We start from the raw sequence: 22,548 nt of genomic DNA, 5'->3' as shown, positions 1-22,548 counted from the left end.
ACACACACACACACACACACACACACAGTCTTGTACAGCTAACCTTGTGGGGACATACAATTCAGTCCCATTCAAAATCCTATTTTCCCTAACCCCTAACCCTAACCCTAACCTTAACCCTAACCCTAACCCTAACCCAAAAACCTAAACTTTATCCTTACCCTAAACCTAACCCTAGCTCCTAACCCTAACCCTACAACTAACCCTAGCTCCTAACCTTAATATTTAACTTAATTCTAACCCTAACACTAATTCTAACCTTAACCCTAAACCCCCTATAAATAGCATTTGACCTTGTGGGGACTAACAAAATGTCCCCAGCTGGTCAACTTTTTGTTCGTTTACTATTCTTGTAGGGACTTCTGGTCCCCACAAGAATAGTTAAACACGTCCACACGCACACACACACACACACACACACACACACACACACACATACGAAAGCATGCACGCACACACGCACACACATGCACGCACATATGCAAGCATGCACGCACACCTGTGTGCACGCACATACATACACTCTCACACACACACACACACACACACACACACACACACACACACACACACACACACACACACACAACGGACATGTGTCATAGAGCCAAGAGACGCGGAGACACAATGTCCATGACTGTTGCTCCTAAACCAACAAAGAGACCAGAGACCGTCTCCATGTGGTTAGATAAACAACATGTTGTTTTCCTCAGAGGAGAGCCTGTAGCTGTGTCACGTTCAATCTTCATTAACAAACACTCACATAGATGCACACACACACACACAGAGACACACAGAGAGACACATAGAAACACACAGACACACACAGAGACACACAGAGACACACAAACAGAGACAATATGTCAGGAAGTGAGCCGGCAACCGGAGGCTTGCTGGTATCAAATCCTAGATGACGTTGTGCCCTTGAGCAAGACACTTAACCTCCCACAACAACGACGCCCAGTGTGGCAGCCCCCAGCTATTGACCAAATAAGGGATTTTAACTCTCCACGTCCACCACTAATAAAGTCATTTTAACTCTCCACGTCCACCACTAATAGTGATTTTAACTCTCCACGTCCACCACTAATAAAGTGATATTAAACTCTCCACGTCCACCACTAATAAAGTGATTTTAACTCTCCACGTCCACCACTAATAAAGTGATTTTAACTCTCCACGTCCACCACTAATAAAGTGATTTAACTCTCCAAGTCCACCACTAATAAAGTGATATTAAACTCTCCACATCCACCACTAATAAAGTGATTTTAACTCTCCACGTCCACCGCTAATAAAGTGATTTTAACTCTCCACGTCCACCGCTAATAAAGTGATTTTAACTCTCCATGTCCACCGCTAATAAAGTGATTTTAACTCTCCACGTCCACCACTAATAAAGTGATTTTAACTCTCCACGTCCACCACTAATAAAGTGATTTTAACTCTCCACGTCCACCACTAATAAAGTGATTTTAACTCTCCACGTCCACCACTAATAAAGTGATTTTAACTCTCCACGTCCACCGCTAATAAAGTGATTTTAACTCTCCACGTCCACCGCTAATAAAGTGATTTTAACTCTCCACGTCCACCACTAATAAAGTGATTTTAACTCTCCACGTCCACCACTAATAAAGTGATTTTAACTCTCCACGTCCACCGCTAATAAAGTGATTTTAACTCTCCACGTCCACCACTAATAAAGTGATTTAACTCTCCAAGTCCACCACTAATAAAGTGATATTAAACTCTCCACATCCACCACTAATAAAGTGATTTTAACTCTCCACGTCCACCGCTAATAAAGTGATTTTAACTCTCCACGTCCACCGCTAATAAAGTGATTTTAACTCTCCATGTCCACCGCTAATAAAGTGATTTTAACTCTCCACGTCCACCACTAATAAAGTGATTTTAACTCTCCACGTCCACCACTAATAAAGTGATTTTAACTCTCCACGTCCACCACTAATAAAGTGATTTTAACTCTCCACGTCCACCACTAATAAAGTGATTTTAACTCTCCACGTCCACCGCTAATAAAGTGATTTTAACTCTCCACGTCCACCGCTAATAAAGTGATTTTAACTCTCCACGTCCACCACTAATAAAGTGATTTTAACTCTCCACGTCCACCACTAATAAAGTGATTTTAACTCTCCACGTCCACCACTAATAAATGGAGCTTGTCGTCATTTTTATTCCCCTCACACATTAAGACAATGAAGAGTGTTTTTGTAACATCCATCTGCGAATGATAATAGTTTCTCGCAGTATTTGAAAAACACTCTCCCGGCCTCACCAAGCCTCGGTGTGAAAGAGCAAAACATCATCATCTGACGATGCCATATTATCTAGTGGAAACGTCATAAAATAATGGGAAAAAGCTGTCCCGAGTTCACTGGTCTGGGAAACTCTGAGGACCCGGAATAGGCTTGTTGATACAATGTTGCAAGTTTGCTAGAGACAGCTTCAGGCCAAACCCAGTTGATTGATAACTTAGTTAAAAAGTTATAGGCATACTGCTGCATTGGCCCATAGGCTATTTCTGAGTACCATGTGCTCATTTCTTTAGCCACCAATGGATTACGGTCTATCAATGTGTCCATATGGCAGAGGCTGGTGCTCTCGTATTAGTTGGACTCTGTGTGTCTCTGCATCTTAAAGCGACGTTCAGCTTTGAAGCCCACTTAGATGGAAGAGCAGAGAAAAAAGTCTTCATTAATGTTGAGTGGCTTTCTGTTTTGTCTCCCTGTCTCCTTGTTTTACATTCTAGTCACTGCTTTCTCATCTTCTGTATTCTTCATTAAAGGGAACGAGGGATGAGACGAGACAAAAGGAGGGGGTGAGACAAGAGATGGGATGAGACAGGAGAAGGGGTGAGACAAAAGATGGGATGAGATGACAGAAAGGGTGAGACAAGAGATGGGATGAGACGAGAGGAGAGGGTGAGACAAGAGATGGGATGAGACGAGAGGAGAGGGTGAGACAAGAGATTGGATGAGACGAGAGGAGGGGGTGAGACAAGAGATTGGATGAGACGAGAGGAGGGGGTGAGACAAGAGATGGGATGAGACAAGAGATGGGATGAGACAAGAGATGGGATGAGACGAGAGGAGGGGGTGAGACAAAATATGGGATGAGACAAGAGAAGGGAGTGAGACAAGAGATGGGATGAGACGAGAGGAGAGGGTGAGACAAGAGATGGGATGAGACGAGAGGAGAGGGTGAGACAAGAGATGGGATGAGACGAGAGGAGAGGGTGAGACAAGAGATTGGATGAGACGAGAGGAGGGGGTGAGACAAGAGATTGGATGAGACGAGAGGAGGGGGTGAGACAAGAGATGGGATGAGACAAGAGATGGGATGAGACAAGAGATGGGATGAGACGAGAGGAGGGGGTGAGACAAAATATGGGATGAGACAAGAGAAGGGAGTGAGACAAGAGATGGGATGAGACGAGAGGAGAGGGTGAGACAAGAGATGGGATGAGACGAGAGGAGGGGGTGAGACAAGAGATGGGATGAGACGAGACGAGGGGTGAGACAAGAGATGGGATGAGACGAGAGGAGGGGGTGAGACAAGAGATGGGATGAGACGAGAGGAGGGGGTGAGACAAGAGATGGGATGAGACGAGAGAAGGGAGTGAGACAAGAGATGGGATGAGACGAGAGGAGGGGGTGAGACAAGAGATGGGATGAGACGAGAGGAGGAGGTGAGACAAGATATGGGATGAAACGAGAGGAGGGGGTGAGACAAGAGATTGGATGAGATGAGACGAGAGGGTGAGACAAGATATGAGATGAGACGAGACGAGAGGGTGAGACAAGATATGGGATGAGATTAGAGGAGGGGGTGAGACAAGATATGAGATGAGACGAGAGGAGGGGGTGAGACAAGATATGGGATGAGACGAGAGGAGGGGGTGAGACAAGAGATTGGATGAGATTAGACGAGATGAGACGAGAGGGTGAGACAAGATATGAGATGAGACGAGAGCGTGAGACAAGATATGGGATGAGACGAGAGGAGGGGGTGAGACAAGAGATTGGATAAGATGAGACGAGATGAGACGAGAGGGTGAGACAAGAGATGGGATGAGATTAGAGGAGGGTAGATGCTGACGGACTGATTTTTACTTCTGTCAGATGCATTACTTCAACAGTGACTCACTAGAGAAGACTCAGACACGACTCAGACACGACTCAGACACGACTCAGACACGACTCAGACACGACTCAGACACGACTCAGCTTAGTAGACAAGTATTTTGCAGTAGATTTCAGAAGCCTGGCAATGTTCCACTTAGTAGCAGCACAAATACGCTGGTCGGGTCGCCTGTCTGTGGAAAGGCTATGTATGGGGTTTAGCTAAATAATTTCTTAGCTGGCAATGTAGACGGGGGAAATCGTATTCTTATTAAGCAGATATATTTAATCAAACTGTTCGATATTCAATCAAAAAACAAACATTTCAAAGATAATACATTTTTTGTGTAATTGATCCTATGTCTTACCATCTGGGTGTGGTGTGTGGTGGGTTGGTGCTGTATGGGGAGACTGGATGGGTAGAGACTGGATGGGTAGAGACTGGATGGGTAGAGAATGGATGGGTAGAGACTGGATGGGTAGAGACTGGTTGGGTAGAGACTGGATGGGTAGAGACTGGATGGGTAGAGACTGGATGGGTAGAGACTGGATGGGTAGAGACTGGATGGGTAGAGACTGGATGGGTAGAGAATGGATGGGTAGAGACTGGATGGGTAGAGAATGGATGGGTAGAGACTGGATGGGTAGAGACTGGTTGGGTAGAGACTGGATGGGTAGAGACTGGATGGGTAGAGACTGGTTGGGTAGAGACTGGATGGGTAGAGACTGGATGGGTAGAGACTGGTTGGGTAGATAGATACTGGATGGATAGAGACTGGATGGGTAGAGACTGGATGGGTAGAGAATGGATGGGTAGAGACTGGATGGGTAGAGACTGGTTGGGTAGAGACTGGATGGGTAGAGACTGGATGGGTAGAGACTGGTTGGGTAGATAGATACTGGATGGATAGAGACTGGATGGGTAGAGACTGGATGGGTAGAGACTGGTTGGGTAGAGACTGGATGGGTAGAGACTGGTTGGGTAGAGAATGGATGGGTAGAGACTGGTTGGGTAGAGACTGGTTGGGTAGAGACTGGATGGGTAGAGACTGGATGGGTAGAGACTGGTTGGGTAGAGACTGGATGGGTAGAGACTGGATGGGTAGAGACTGGTTGGGTAGAGACTGGATGGGTAGAGACTGGTTGGGTGGAGACTGGATGTGTAGAGACTGGTTGGGTAGAGACTGGATGGGTAGAGACTGGTTGGGTAGAGACTGGTTGGGAAGAGACTGGATGGGTAGAGACTGGATGGGTAGAGACTGGATAGGTAGAGACTGGATGGTAGAGACTGGTTGGGTAGAGACTGGTTGGGTAGAGTGGTTGGGAAGAGACTGGTTGGGTAGAGACTGGATGGGTACAGACTGGATGGGTAGAGACTGGTTGGGTAGAGACTGGTTGGGAAGAGACTGGATGGGTAGAGACTGGATGGGTAGAGACTGGATAGGTAGAGACTGGATGGTAGAGACTGGTTGGGTAGAGACTGGTTGGGTAGAGACTGGTTGGGTAGAGACTGTTTGGGTAGAGACTGGATGGGTAGAGACTGGATGGATAGAGACTGGTTGGGTAGAGGCTATTTGGGTAGAGACTGGATGGGTAGATACTGGATAGGTAGAGACTGGATTGGTAGAGACTGGTTGGGTAGAGACTGGACTGGATGGGTAGAGACTGGATGGGTAGAGACTGGATGGGTAGAGACTGGTTATGGTAGAGACTTGTTGGGTAGAGACTGGATGGGTAGAGACTGGTTGGGTAGAGACTGGTTGGGTAGAGACTGGATGGGTAGAGACTGGTTGGGTAGAGACTGGACTGGTAGAGACTGGATAGGTAGAGACTGGATGGGTAGAGACTGGATGGGTAGAGGCTGGATGGGTAGAGACTGGATGGGTAGAGACTGGATGGGTAGAGACTGGTTGGGTAGAGACTGGATGGGTAGAGACTGGATGGGTAGAGACTGGGTGGGTAGAGACTGGGTGGGTAGAGACTGGTTGGGTAGAGACTGGTTGGGTAGAGACTGGATGGGTAGAGACTGGTTGGGTAGAGACTGGATGGGTAGAGACTGGATGGGTAGAGACTGGGTGGGTAGAGACTGGATGGGTAGAGACTGGATGGAGACTGGTTGGGTAGAGACTGGTTGGGTAGAGACTGGTTGGGTAGAGACTGGTTGGGTATAGACTGGTTGGGTAGAGGCTGGATGGGTAGAGACTGGTTGGGTAGAGACTGGATAGAGACTGGTTGGGTAGAGACTGGTTGGGTAGAGACTGGATGGGTAGAGACTGGATGGCCTTGATAACGTTGAAGCTGACTGAGAAACTGAGGTTTCACTGCATCAGACTGCAGCAACATGAAACAGGAAACAGGAAAAGGCTCTGGTGGTAGATCAAAGCTGCAGGTTCAATGGCTCATGAAATGTCTCTCACAAACCACACCATACACACACACACACACACACACACACACACACACACACACACACACACACACACACACACACACACACACACACACACACACACACACACACACACACACACACACACACACTGTCTGAGGATGGTACAGAGTTGAAGAGGTTAGGCTAAGGTACAGTAAGGATGGTACAGGGATGAAGTTGAGGACACATACACTACAACACAGATCTTAAAAAAAGGTAAAGGTACAGCTTTTAACATTTACAAGGAATTATTCAGATGCTGTTGAAAGATAATTTTTTGGGTGCTGGGCTGTAATAAAAACATGCACCGGCTCTAAAGACCGGGGTTGCCTACCGTTGACAAATAATATGTTGGATTTCTCAAACTCTATTAGACTTGAGTTTAGATTATGATCCTGAAGCTGCTTCTTTGTGAAGCTATCACATGCACTACGTCTGCACAACTCAACACCCGCAATAACACCTGCTAAACACGTGCATGTGACCAATAACATCTGCTAAACACGTGCATGTGACCAATAACATCTGTTAAACACGTGCATGTGACCAATAACATCTGCTAAACACGTGCATGTGACCAATAACATCTGCTAAACACGTGCATGTGACCAATAACATCTGCTAAACACGTGCATGTGACCAATAACATCTGTTAAACACGTGCATGTGACCAATAACATCTGCTAAACACGTGCATGTGACCAATAACATCTGTTAAACACGTGCATGTGACCAATAACATTTGATTTGAATTCGACAAAGTATTCCCTTTTTTTTTGGTGGTACAGAATGTCTTGACTTGTCTACAACAAGCTCACAACATCGCTCCGCTTTGAACCTTGACAGACCTGTGAGACACGTAGAGAGGGCTGCTCTCCAGGATGGCGTCTCTAACAGTCATCCATGTCGAGACCATAGAGTGGTGCCCTGAAATCTAGCTGATCCCTTCACAATAAGAGCGTGAAGAAAGGCAAGTACTTAAGAGCGAGCGTGTTGTTATGTTCTAAGTGTAATCTTTACCCACAGAGCATTGACATGTGAGTCATTATGCAAACTCAGTCTAAATAAAAGACATCGATGAGATGACTCGTTTCCTTCCTGTGATGTATTTTCCTGCTCTGAAGGGAAAATAATTGCATGCAAGCAAGAACACAAACACACACACACACACATACACAAACACACACAAACACACACCTGTGTTTCTCGCCTCTAGTAATATGAACTGAATAAAGAAAATCAGGGAAAGATGATCAAATAAACAGAATCAGAGGGCAACCAATCAGGTTCCAGGATAGCTAGGGCCGTATCATTATAGAACAAGAGCAGCCAATCAGAGGATTCCAGGATAGCTAGGACCGTATCATTATAGAACAAGAGCAGCCAATCAGAAGGTTCCAGGATAGATAGGGCCGTATCATTATAGAACAAAAGAGTATAAAATGATGCTGTGTCTCTGTGATATAGTACCTCTGTCTTTGTTAACCTGTAATGGGTTGAAGAGGTACTGTACTGGTGCAGGCAGCTGTGTTCGGCCTGTGTTGAAATGATCCCCCTACCGACTGCAGTCTGCTAGGGTGATCTGCAGAACTAACTGTGAAATCAACATAGTCTTAAAACAATGTGATCCTGTTATACTAAGTTATCCATTTAACATCCTATGTGATTTTTAGAGTGAGAGAGAGACAGAGACATGAAAATAATGTATTCTCTCAAGGATCAGGGTGATACTCCTTTGTAGCTGTAGTCTTATCTAAAAGAACCACTTAAGGGTGAGAAAATAGAAGAGGTGACTTTATACAGTACTGTCCCACTTCCTTCAGGGATCAGTACTGTACCACTTCCTTCAGGGATCAGTACTGTCCCACTTCCTTCAGGGATCAGTACTGTCCATTCCCTCTCTTCAGGGATCAGTACTGTCCCACTTCCTTCAGGGATCAGTACTGTCCCACTTCCTTCAGGGATCAGTACTGTACCACTTCCTTCAGGGATCAGTACTGTCCCACTTCCTTCAGGGATCAGTACTGTCCCACTTCCTTCAGGGATCAGTACTGTACCACTTCCTTCAGGGATCAGTACTGTCCCACTTCCTTCAGGGATCAGTACTGTACCACTTCCTTCAGGGATCAGTACTGTCCCACTTCCTTCAGGGATCAGTACTGTACCACTTCCTTCAGGGATCAGTACTGTCCCACTTCCTTCAGGGATCAGTACTGTCCCACTTCCTTCAGGGATCAGTACTGTCCCACTTCCTTCAGGGATCAGTACTGTCCCACTTCCTTCAGGGATCAGTACTGTACCACTTCCTTCAGGGATCAGTACTGTCCCACTTCCTTCAGGGATCAGTACTGTCCCACTTCCTTCAGGGATCAGTACTGTCCCACTTCCTTCAGGGATCAGTACTGTCCCACTTCCTTCAGGGATCAGTACTGTCCCACTTCCTTCAGGGATCAGTACTGTACCACTTCCTTCAGGGATCAGTACTGTCCCACTTCCTTCAGGGATCAGTACTGTCCCACTTCCTTCAGGGATCAGTACTGTACCACTTCCTTCAGGGATCAGTACTGTCCCACTTCCTTCAGGGATCAGTACTGTACCACTTCCTTCAGGGATCAGTACTGTCCCACTTCCTTCAGGGATCAGTACTGTACCACTTCCTTCAGGGATCAGTACTGTACCACTTCCTTCAGGGATCAGTACTGTACCACTTCCTTCAGGGATCAGTACTGTACCACTTCCTTCAGGGATCAGTACTGTCCCACTTCCTTCAGGGATCAGTACTGTCCCACTTCCTTCAGGGATCAGTACTGTCCCACTTCCTTCAGGGATCAGTACTGTACCACTTCCTTCAGGGATCAGTACTGTACCACTTCCTTCAGGGATCAGTACTGTACCACTTCCTTCAGGGATCAGTACTGTCCATTCCCTCTCTTCAGGGATCAGTACTGTCCATTCCCTCTCTTCAGGGATCAGTACTGTCCATTCCCTCTCTTCAGGGATCAGTACTGTACCACTTCCTTCAGGGATCAGTACTGTCCATTCCCTCTCTTCAGGGATCAGTACTGTCCATTCCCTCTCTTCAGGGATCAGTACTGTCCATTCCCTCTCTTCAGGGATCAGTACTGTCCATTCCCTCTCTTCAGGGTTCAGTACTGTCCATTCCCTCTCTTCAGGGTTCAGTACTGTCCATTCTCTCTCTTCAGGGATCACTACTGTCCCACTTCCTTCAGGGATCAGTACTGTCCATTCTCTCTCTTCAGGGCTCAGTACTGTCCATTCTCTCTCTTCAGGGCTCAGTACTGTCCATTCTCTCTCTTCAGGGTTCAGTACTGTCCATTCTCTCTCTTCAGGGTTCAGTACTGTCCATTCTCTCTCTTCAGGGTTCAGTACTGTCCATTCTCTCTCTTCAGGGATCAGTACTGTCCATTCTCTCTCTTCAGGGCTCAGTACTGTCCATTCTCTCTCTTCAGGGCTCAGTACTGTCCATTCTCTCTCTTCAGGGTTCAGTACTGTCCATTCTCTCTCTTCAGGGTTCAGTACTGTCCATTCTCTCTCTTCAGGGTTCAGTACTGTCCATTCTCTCTCTTCAGGGATCAGTACTGTCCATTCTCTCTCTTCAGGGATCAGTACTGTCCATTCTCTCTCTTCAGGGATCAGTACTGTCCATTCTCTCTCTTCAGGGCTCAGAACTGTCCATTCTCTCTCTTCAGGGCTCAGTACTATCCATTCGTTCCCTTCAAGGCTCAGTACTGTCCATTCGTTCCCTTCAGTGCTCAGTACTGTCCATTCGTTCCCTTCAGGGCTCAGTACTGTCCATTGTCTCTCTTCAGGGATCAGTACTGTCCATTCTCTCTCTTCAGGGCTCAGTACTGTCCATTCTCTCTCTTCAGGGTTCAGTACTGTCCATTCTCTCTCTTCAGGGATCAGTACTGTCCATTCTCTCTCTTCAGGGATCAGTACTGTCCATTCTCTCTCTTCAGGGCTCAGTACTGCCCATTTGTTCCCTTCAAGGCTCAGTACTGCCCATTCGTTCCCTTCAAGGCTCAGTACTGTCCATTCGTTCCCTTCAGGGCTCAGTACTGTCCATTCGTTCCCTTCAGGGCTCAGTACTGCCCATTCGTTCCCTTCAAGGCTCAGTACTGTCCATTCCTTCCCTTCAAGGCTCAGTACTGTCCATTCGTTCCCTTCATGGCTCAGTACTGTCCATTCGTTCCCTTCAAGGCATGTAACAGTATGTGATTCTATATGAGGAGCCACTGTCCATATGGACCTATTTTGCATGAATTGCACCATGGCTACCGAGCATGTATTGCGCCATGGCTGGGGACAAGTCAGAGAGTCATTGCAACATGGCTAACCAGCATGCATTGCACCATGGCTCGGGACAAGTCAGAGAGGCATTGCAACATGGCTAACCGGCATGCATTGCACCATGGCTCGGGACAAGTCAGAGAGGCATTGCAACATGGCTAACCAGCATGCATTGCACCATGGCTCGGGACAAGTCAGAAAGGCATTGCAACATGGCTAACCAGCATGCATTGCACCATGGCTCGGGACAAGTCAGAGAGGCATTGCAACATGGCTAACCAGCATGCATTGCGCCGTGGCTCGGGACAAGACAGAGAGGAATTGCAACATGGCTAACCAGCATGCATTGCGCCGTGGCTCGGGACAAGTCAGAGAGGAATTGCAACATGGCTAACCAGCATGCATTGCACCATGGCTCGGGACAAGTCAGAGAGTCATTGCAACATGGCTAACCAGCATGCATTGCACCGTGGCTCGGGACAAGACACAGACGATTTAATGCATAAAATATATGCCACTAAAGCAGATGCTTTTATCCAAAGTAGTCTATATATTATGTATGTGTGTGTCAGTGGAGGCTGCTGACGGGAGGATGTCAGGAATGGAGCAAATGGAATGGCATCAGAAATTCCACTGACTCCGCTCCAGTCGTTACCACGAGCCCGTCCTCCCAAATTAAGGTGCCACCAACCTCCTGTGTGTGGAATAACGTGAATGTATGTCGTTTTAAAGGACGGAGAAAAATGAATTGGCGCACGGGGAACATTTCATTTTGAGAAAATGGCCGATAACGTACTTTCCCATAAATATGACAATTTATGTCACATTCATTTAATTTATTCATATATCACTTCTAAACTGACAAATAAACATCAAATATACATTTTACAAATACACTAGCAGCACTGTTAATACATTTGTTTCAAGCAATAGAGAATATGCTTTGAGTACTGGTCTGTAGGGCAAATCTGCAGTTTTTGGGCAAATCTTCACATCTCTTTGATCAAAAGGCTTTTTGTATGTCTGGTGAAATGTGCAGAACATTAATCAGCTATGCCTGCCCCACATGTAAGGCCCCTCTTTACTTTCTTGACTGTGTCATGGGACCTGCGCCTACGCTTGACATACTCCATTGAAGAAGCAGCATCAGCTCTCACAACTCCTCTCTGATATTGCTTCCAGTGTGTCACCCAAAAGTGCTGTCAAGCCAAAATGTGTTCATCACATTTGATATAGCAGTGGCTCCCTCATTGAACGTGGCTACATTTAACATTTACATTTAAGTCATTTAGCAGACGCTCTTATCCAGAGCGACTTACAAGTTGGTGCATTCACCTTATGATGTCCAGTGGAACAACCACTTTATAATAGTGCATCTAACTCTAAGGGGGGGGGGGGTTAGAAGGATTACTTTATCCTATCCTAGGTATTCCTTAAAGAGGTGGGGCTACTGCCATGCTGGCTGCTCCCTCATTGAACGTGGCTACTGCCATGCTGGCTGCTCCCTCGGTGAACGTGGCTACTGCCATGCTGGCTCCTCCCTCATTGAACGTGGCTACTGCCATGCTGGCTGCTCCCTCATTGAACGTGGCTACTGCCATGCTGGCTGCTCCCTCATTGAACGTGGCTACTGCCATGCTGGCTGCTCCCTCAGTGAACGTGGCTACTGCCATGCTGGCTGCTCCCTCATTGAACGTGGCTACTGCCATGCTGGCTGCTCCCTCATTGAACGTGGCTACTGCCATGCTGGCTGCTCCCTCAATGAACGTGGCTACTGCCATGCTGGCTGCTCCCTCATTGAACGTGGCTACTGCCATGCTGGCTGCTCCCTCATTGAACGTGGCTACTGCCATGCTGGCTGCTCCCTCATTGAACGTGGCTACTGCCATGCTGGCTGCTCCCTCATTGAACGTGGCTACTGCCATGCTGGCTGCTCCCTCAATGAACGTGGCTACTGCCATGCTGGCTTCTCCCTCATTGAACGTGGCTACTGCCATGCTGGCTGCTCCCTCATTGAACGTGGCTACTGCCATGCTGGCTACTCCCTCAGTGAACGTGGCTACTGCCATGCTGGCTGCTCCCTCATTGAACGTGGCTACTGCCATGCTGGCTGCTCCCTCATTGAACGTGGCTACTGCCATGCTGGCTGCTCCCTCAGTGAACGTGGCTACTGCCATGCTGGCTGCTCCCTCATTGAACGTGGCTACTGCCATGCTGGCTGCTCCCTCATTGAACGTGGCTACTGCCATGCTGGCTGCTCCCTCATTGAACGTGGCTACTGCCATGCTGGCTGCTCCCTCATTGAACGTGGCTACTGCCATAATGGCTGCTCCCTCATTGAACGTGGCTACTGCCATGCTGGCTGCTCCCTCATTGAACGTGGCTACTGCCATGCTGGCTGCTCCCTCATTGAATGTGGCTACTGCCATGCTGGCTGCTCCCTCAGTGAACGTGGCTACTGCCATGCTGGCTGCTCCCTCATTGAACGTGGCTACTGCCATGCTGGCTGCTCCCTCAATGAACGTGGCTACTGCCATGCTGGCTGCTCCCTCATTGAACGTGGCTCCTGCCATGCTGGCTGCTCCGTCAATGCGGCTTTTGCCGCACGAAGGCAGTTTTGGGGCATCAAGGACATTTGCATTCTGGGTACTTCCATGCTATATTCTTTTGAGGAGGTTATCAATTGACACCCTATGATATACCGGTACCATTTTCTGTGCAACGTCTCTATTCAAAAAAACGTATGTCCTCCAAGGTTTTTGTGACAGGGTGGATCTTCACCATTTTCTATGGCTCGCTGGTACCAGCACCAATGCACACACCTATCCCGTAGTTGAAAGTGAATAATCTCTTGTGCCAAGTGCCATCGAAGGACACATGAATGTCTATGGTGACATCCTCATCCTCCTTCAGAATCTCTGCTATGTCTGGGTCTATATCTGTATCCTCCTTCAGTAACTCTGTTATGTCTGGGTCTATATCTGTATCCTCCTTCAGTAACTCTGTTATGTCTGGGTCTATATCTGTATCCCCCTTCAGTAACTCTGTTATGTCTGGGTCTATATCTGTATCCTCCTTCAGTAACTCTGTTATGTCTGGGTCTATATCTGTATCCTCCTTCAGTAACTCTGCTATGTCTGGGTCTATATCTGTATCCTCCTTCAGTAACTCTGTCATGTCTGGGTCTATATCTGTATCCCCCTTCAGTAACTCTGTTATGTCTGGGTCTATATCTGTATCCTCCTTCAGTAACTCTGTTATGTCTGGGTCTATATCTGTATCCCCCTTCAGTAACTCTGTTATGTCTGGGTCTATATCTGTATCCTCCTTCAGTAACTCTGTCATGTCTGGGTCTATATCTGTATCCTCCTTCAGTAACTCTGTTATGTCTGGGTCTATATCTGTATCCTCCTTCAGTAACTCTGTTATGTCTGGTTCTATATCTGTATCCTCATCCTCCTTAAGTAACTCTGTTATGTCTGGGTCTATATCTGTATCCTCCTTCAGTAACTCTGTCATGTCTGGGTCTATATCTGTATCCTCCTTCAGTAACTGTGCTATGTCTGGGTCTATATCTGTATCCTCCTTCAGTAACTCTGTTATGTCTGGGTCTATATCTGTATCCCCCTTCAGTAACTCTGTTATGTCTGGGTCTATATCTGTATCCTCCTTCAGTAACTCTGTTATGTCTGGGTCTATATCTGTATCCTCCTTCAGTAACTCTGTTATGTCTGGGTCTATATCTGTATCCTCCTTCAGTAACTCTGTTATGTCTGGGTCTATATCTGTATCCCCCTTCGGTAACTCTGTTATGTCTGGGTCTATATCTGTATCCTCCTTCAGTAACTCTGTTATGTCTGGCTCTATATCTGTATCCTCCTTCAGTAACTCTGTTATGTCTGGGTCTATATCTGTATCCTCCTTCAGTAACTCTGTTATGTCTGGGTCTATATCTGTATCCCCCTTCAGTAACTCTGTTATGTCTGGGTCTATATCTGTATCCTCCTTCAGTAACTCTGTTATGTCTGGCTCTATATCTGTATCCTCCTTCAGTAACTCTGTTATGTCTGGGTCTATATCTGTATCCTCCTTCAGTAACTCTGTTATGTCTGGCTCTATATCTGCGTATCCTCATCCTCCTTCAGTAACTCTGTTATGTCTGGCTCTATATCTGCGTATCCTCTTCTAATTATCTTTGCAGCACTCTCTATTGACTTCCTCCCTCTCTGAATCTCTGCAACTAAAGTGTGGGGGGGGGGGAGTACTTATTATTATTATTATGTCTGTTCGACATTACAGTCATAACTGCAGGACTAAATCTCAGAATGGTACCCTATGTAAATATCAGCATGTTACCCTATGTAAATATATGCATATCAGCATGTAATTTACTTTATGTAAAGCTAATTTCTCAGTAATCACAGTAGGATACAGCCCTATGACACTGTAGGCTATAGCCCTATGACACTGTAGACTATAGCCCTATGACACTGTAGGCTATAGCCCTATGACACTGTAGACTACAGCCCTATGACACTGTAGGCTATAGCCCTGTGACACTGTAGGCTATAGCCCTATGACACTGTAGACTACAGCCCTATGACACTGTAGACTACAGCCCTATGACACTGTAGGTCTATGTGACAGTCCCGTTGTATAGTTATGGTTTCCTATCACTCTGTTTTATTCACTTTGAATACATTTCCTGGAGCCAGGAAATACATATTATTTATACACAGCAAGTCACCTGACAATAATGTGCCACTCTCCCTTTTTATTTACCTGTCATTCTCCTGTCATGTCTCTGATATGAGCTGAGTCACAATGAAGGAATCCCTAGGACTTTTTTACATTGTCTTTAGAGTTGCATAACCAAGTCCAAGTTTGTGGGCTAGAAGAAATCATCCTCACATTTAAATCCAATGCCACATCTCCCCTGGAGCACTCCTGCAGCCTGGAGGAAGTGTAAACACTCCTCCTAAATTCATCACGATCACCTTCAGACTTACAGAATCCCTGGTTGGTGGGGTCTATGGTGATTTTTAGTCCAGTGTTTAGACACATAGGGGAAATCGAATCATCTTCAATTTGGTTTATTTGTGACATGTGGAATAAAAGCCACTGATCGCTGCCAGTTGTCATCTTTAACTCAATTTGCGTCTCGCCGCGTTGCTGGGGGCTTCCTCCTTTTCCTCTACCTGTACTACTACTGCCTCGATTGGCTGATCAGGCAAATTATTTCATTCACTGTCTTTCTTGCATTGGCTAACTGAGATCGCCTATTTTTATTCACATACCGTAGGTATATTCTTCGAGATTTTCTCATTTTGTCTCTCTTTACATGGATTCTTCGCGGGAGATATTTTAAAACAAGGAAGTGCTGCGCGACACGTGAGGTATTTTATCCAATCAGGTTGCCGGAAAGGGTATTTTAATGCCAGTAACCAATCGGATGTCAGGAAATGATTCATCTTTCAGCACGAGCCACTACGTCTACAAAGGATATAGCCATGCATGGACTAGCTAACGATATGCTTCGCAAAAAAAGATTATGAATGATATATGACTCAACACGGAAAGTTTTAAAAATAGAGGTTGAAGTTCCACATGAAACATACTAACAATAATTAAATATAGGCTAGGTGTAGTTGACGGATAAAATTATACAAATCAAGTATTTATATACATTATTGCCGATTTAGTTGTACATTTTATGAAAGTAAGGAAGCAAAATCAAAATTTTTGCCTGTGGTGCCTGGCCTTAATAATGACTCTATGGCGTATCCAGACACACATATTAATTTGACAAATGTTTAGATAATGACTCTATGGCGTACCCAGAAAGCGAAAGGTCCTTTGCACCAGTGGGTTGAGATAGCAGCAGTCTCCGGTCTGGATGGTCTTCTCCTGACCGTCCAGCTCTTTAGAGGAGTATTGTATCAAAAACAGGACTGCCTCTGAGATCATCATCTAGAAAAGAGAGAAAGAGATTATTAACAAATAAGCATCACTTCTTTAAAGAAAATATCCACCCCCCCAAAAAAAATCTGCCCAAAATCTGATATTTATGACTCCTCACTTTAAGGAAAACTCCACCCAAAAACTATATTTTGGTATTTGTTTAATTTGTCTATTGTTGATACGGTCCCAAAATGTTTTACTTGTCAGCAATTAAGTTTTCAAGATATGTAACTTTCAAAATACAGAAATTATGCATTTTGCTTTATAATGATGCTGCATTTTGAGTTTTCATTTAAATGTGAAGTCAAAAATATCAGATGGCACACACACACACACACACACACACACACACACACACACACACACACACACACACACACACACACACACACACACACACACACACACACACACACACACACACACACACACACACACAGACACACACACACACAGACACACACACACACACACACACACACACACACTGAAACAGTGCTGACTGATTCATGGATGTATTTTTCTATCCATTTTATTGGTCACATACACATATTTAGCAGATGTTATTGCAGGTGTAGCGAAATGCTTGTGTTTCTTAGCTCCAACAGTCCAGTAGTATCTAACAGTTCACAACAATACACACAAATGTAAACAAATGGAATTAAGAAAATATAAATATTAGGACGAGCAATGTCAGAGTGGCATTGACTAAAATACTGTCGAGTACAGTACATACATATGAGATTAGTAAAGCAGTATGTAAACATCATTAAACTGACTAGTGTTCCATTATTAAAGTGTCTAGTGTTCCATTATTAAAATGACAAGTGTTCCATTATTAAAGTGACTAGTGATTCCATGTCTCTGTACATAGGGCAGCAGCCTCTGAGGTGCAGGGTTGAGGAACTGGGTGGTAGCTGACTAGTAATAGCTTTGAAACAGACTGATGGTCTTGAGATAGAAGCTGTTTTTCAGTCTCTCCGTCCCAGCTTTGATGCAGCTGTACTGACCTTGCCTGCTAGATGATAGCAGGGTGAACAGGCCGTGGCTCGATTGGTTGACGTCCTTGATGATATTTTTGGCCTTCCTGTGACATCGGGTGCTGTAAGTGTCCTGATGGGTAGGCAGTGTACCCCCGGTGATGCGTTGGGCTGATCGCACCACCCTCTGGAGAGCCCTGCGGTTGCGGGCGGTGCAGTTGCCATACCAGGCGGTGATACAGCCCGACAGGATGCTCTCAATGGTGCATCTGTAAAAGTTTGTGAGGGTCTTAGGTGACAAACCAAATTTCTTCAGCCTCCTGACGTTGAAGAGGCGCTGTTGCACCTTCTTCACCACACTCTCTGTGTTGGTGAACCATTTCAGATTGTCAGTGATGTGTACGCCGAGGAACTTGAAGCTTTCCATCTTCTCCAGTGCGGTCCTGTCGATGTGGATGGGGTCGTGCTCCCTCTGCTGTCTCCTGAAGTCCACAACCAGCTCCTTAATTTTGTTGACGTTGAGGAAGAGGTTATTTTCCTGGCACCACTCAACCAGGGCCCTCACCTCCTCCCTGTAGGCTGTCTCGTCATTGTTGGTTAATCAGGCTTACTACTATTGGGTCGTCTGCAAGCTTGATGATTGAGTGGCCACGCAGTCATGGGTGAACAGGGAGTACGGGGAGTACAGGAAGAGGCTGAGCACGCACCCTTGTGGTGCCCCCGTGTCGAGGATCAGCGTACTGGAGGTGTTGTTTCCTATCTTCACCACCTGGGGGCGGCCCGTCAGGAAGTCCAGGACCCAATTGCACTGGGCGGGGTTCAGACCCAGGGCCCGAGCTTAATGATGAGCTTGGAGGGTACTATGGTTTTGAAGGCTGAGCTATAATCAATGAACAGCATTCTTACATACATTTTCCAATCAGTTATGGAACCAATTGCTCTATATGGCAGCGAAGTTTGGGATCCGCTCTCTAATAATGAATTTACCAAATGGAACAAACATCCAATCGAAATACTGCATGCAGAGTTTCGCAAGACTTTACTGCAAGTGCAAAGAAAACCTCCAGATAACACATATAGAGCAGAACTGGGCCAAAAACACCTCCTCATTCAAAAGAAATAAGAGCCATCACATTTTACAGCCATCTAAAAACAAGTGACCCCAAAACATTCCATCACACAGCTCTACAATGTCAAGAGATGAAACAAGAGAAGAGTCCCCTCAGCCAGCTGGTTCTGAAGCTCAGTTCACAAACCAACCCCATAGAGCCTCAGGGCAGCCCTCAGAAAATCTGGCCCAAACAAATCATCACAGGGCAAAAAGAAAAATGTATCACCTAATGGAAAGACACCACAAAAAATCTAAGTAAACGTCAATGCTATTTGTCTCTAAACAGACAGTACATGGTGGCAGACTATCTGACCACTGTGACTGATAGAAAACTGAGGAAAACACTGACTAGGTACAGACTCAGCACAGTCTGGCTATAGAGACCGGTCGTCACAGGCAAACCTGGCTGCCCAGAGAGCACAGGAAGTGCTCCTGGAGAGAGGTATAAGACGGAGCTGCATTTCCTGTAACACGGTGACAAATACTCAGACCTAAGAGAATCTTTCTTTCCCAAAACTATCATTGAGTACAAAGAATTTGAAACTATTAAAGCTGAAGAAGAAATTAAATATTCATTGGGTGAAAAACCAAATATGTGTCCTCCTGCCACAACCTGAGAGACAGCCAGTGAAAAGTGCAAAGTAATGTCAATAATATTTCCCATTTAGTTTTGTCTTTCATAGCAGGTCTTCTCGGTCAGGTTGAGACTGGTCTACTACTACTGCTTTAATGTATTATTATTATTCTGATTAATATTGTTGTTGTAGTTGCTGTTAATTGTAATCCCATTTCTACCACTACTATTATTATTGCTGTTGGTCACACCATTTTTGTTAAATGTATACTTTGACAATGAGAGAGAGAGAGAGAGAGAGAGAGAGAGAGAGAGACACAGAGAGACACAGAGAGACACAGAGAGACACAGAGAGACACAGAGAGAGAGACACAGAGAGAGAGACACAGAGAGAGAGACACAGAGAGAGAGACACAGAGAGACACAGAGAGAGAGACACAGAGAGACACAGAGAGACACAGAGAGACACAGAGAGACACAGAGAGACACAGAGAGAGGCCCACGGCCACCAGCATCTAGGTTACACACATTGAGATCCACACTCAAGGCCAACTAAACCACTTCAGCAAGATGTCATACTGTATGTGCTTCACTTTCTCACATAATTTTTTTTCATCTTGACATCAATAGATCTTCTTAATGGTGTATAGTATATTGAAGAATAAAATGAATGAGAATACAGAAGCTTATACTGTAACAGCATAAATACTGCATTATCTATACTACACAGTACTATTATACTACACAGTACTATTATACTACACAGTACTATTATACTACACAGTACTATTATACTACACAGTACTAGTATACTACACAGTACTAATATACTACACAGTACTAGTATACTACACAGTACTAATATACTACACAGTACTAGTATACTACACAGTACTAATATACTACACAGTACTAGTATACTACACAGTACTAATATACTACACAGTACTATTATACTACACAGTACTCGTATACTACACAGTACTATTATACTACACAGTACTTGTATACTACACAGTACTAGTATACTACACAGTACTAATATACTACACAGTACTAGTATACTACACAGTACTAATATACTACACAGTACTAGTATACTACACAGTACTAATATACTACACAGTACTAGTATACTACACAGTACTAATATACTACACAGTACTCATATACTACACAGTACTATTATAATCAAATCAAATCAAATCAAATTTTATTAGTCACATACACATGGTTAGCAGATGTTAATGCGAGTGTAGCGAAATGCTTGTGCTTCTAGTTCCGACAATGCAGTAATAACCAACAAGTAATCTAACCTAACAATTCCACAACTACTACCTTATACACACACACAAGTGTAAAGGGATAAAGAATATGTACATAAAGATATATGAATGAGTGGTGGTACAGAACGGCATGGCAAGATGCAGTAGATGGTATAGAGTACGGTATATACATATGAGATGAGTACTGTAGGGTATGTAAACATAAAGTGGCATAGTTTAAAGTGGCTAGTGGTACATGTATTACATAAAGATGGCAAGATGCAGTAGATGATATAGAGTACAGTATATACATATGAGATGGGTAATGTAGGGTATGTAAACATTATATTAAGTGGCCTTGTTTAAAGTGGCTAGTGGTAAATTTTTACATAATTTGCATCAATTCCCATTTTTAAAGTGGCTGGAGTTGAGTCAGTATGTTGGCAGCGGCCGCTAAATGTTAGTGGTGGCTGTTTAACAGTCTGATGGCCTTGAGATAGAAGCTGTTTTTCAGTCTCTCGGTCCCTGCTTTGATGCACCTGTACTGACCTCGCCTTCTGGATGATAGCGGGGTGAACAGGCAGTGGCTTGGGTGGTTGTTGTCCTTGATGATCTTTATGGCCTTCCTGTGACATCGGGTGGTGTAGGTGTCCTGGAGGGCAGATAGTTTGCCCCCGGTGATGCGTTCTGCAGACCTCACTACCCTCTGGAGAGCCTTATGGTTGTGGGCGGAGCAGTTGCCGTACCAGGCGGTGATACAGCCCGACAGGATGCTCTCGATTGTGCATCTGTAGAAGTTTGTGAGTGCTTTTGGTGACAAGCCGAATTTCTTCAGCCTCCTGAGGTTGAAGAGGCGCTGCTGCGCCTTCTTCACAACGCTGTCTGTGTGGGTGGACCAATTCAGTTTGTCCGTGATGTGTACACCGAGGAACTTAAAACTTTCCACCTTCTCCACTACTGACCCGTCGATGTGGATAGGGGGGTGCTCCCTCTGCTGTTTCCTGAAGTCCACAATCATCTCCTTTGTTTTGTTGACGTTGAGTGTGAGGTTATTTTCCTGACACCACACTCCGAGGGCCCTCACCTCCTCCCTGTAGGCCGTCTCGTCGTTGTTGGTAATCAAGCCTACCACTGTAGTGTCATCCGCAAACTTGATGATTGAGTTGGAGGCGTGCATGGCCACGCAGTCGTGGGTGAACAGGGAGTACAGGAGAGGGCTCAGAACGCACCCTTGTGGGGCCCCAGTGTTGAGGATCAGCGGGGTGGAGATGTTGTTACCTACCCTCACCACCTGGGGGCGGCCCGTCAGGAAGTCCAGGACCCAGTTGCACAGGGCGGGGTCGAGACCCAGGGTCTCGAGCTTGATGACGAGTTTGGAGGGTACTATGGTGTTAAATGCTGAGCTGTAATCGATGAACAGCATTCTCACATGGGTATTCCTCTTGTCCAGATGGGTTAGGGCAGTGTGCAGTGTGGTTGCGATTGCGTCGTCTGTGGACCTATTGGGTCGGTAAGCAAATTGGAGTGGGTCTAGGGTGTCCGGTAGGGTGGAGGTGATATGGTCCTTGACTAGTCTCTCAAAGCACTTCATGATGACGGAAGTGAGTGCTACGGGGCGGTAGTCGTTTAGCTCAGTTACCTTAGCTTTCTTGGGAACAGGAACAATGGTGGCCCTCTTGAAGCATGTGGGAACAGCAGACTGGGATAAGGATTGATTGAATATGTCCGTAAACACACCAGCCAGCTGGTCTGCGCATGCTCTGA

General features: G+C 45.6%; 1 protein-coding gene across 2 annotated transcripts in view; it reads right to left on the bottom strand.

Annotated features, from left to right (window-relative positions):
* Nucleotides 1-22,548, bottom strand: part of LOC129858948 (phospholipid phosphatase-related protein type 5-like) — a 106,079-nt gene that overhangs the window by 51,852 nt on the left and 31,679 nt on the right. For both annotated transcript variants that reach the window (XM_055928199.1, XM_055928200.1), the window contains one exon: nucleotides 16,731-16,863. In XM_055928199.1, the coding sequence (XP_055784174.1) occupies nucleotides 16,731-16,863 (133 nt within the window). The remainder of the gene's footprint in view (nucleotides 1-16,730; nucleotides 16,864-22,548) is intronic.

Source organism: Salvelinus fontinalis, chromosome 7, assembly GCF_029448725.1.
Source record: "Salvelinus fontinalis isolate EN_2023a chromosome 7, ASM2944872v1, whole genome shotgun sequence".
In the NCBI taxonomy this organism is placed as follows: Eukaryota; Metazoa; Chordata; class Actinopteri; order Salmoniformes; family Salmonidae; genus Salvelinus; species Salvelinus fontinalis.
Note: the sequence above shows the minus strand (reverse complement) of the source record. Positions and strands in the feature narration are given on the sequence as shown.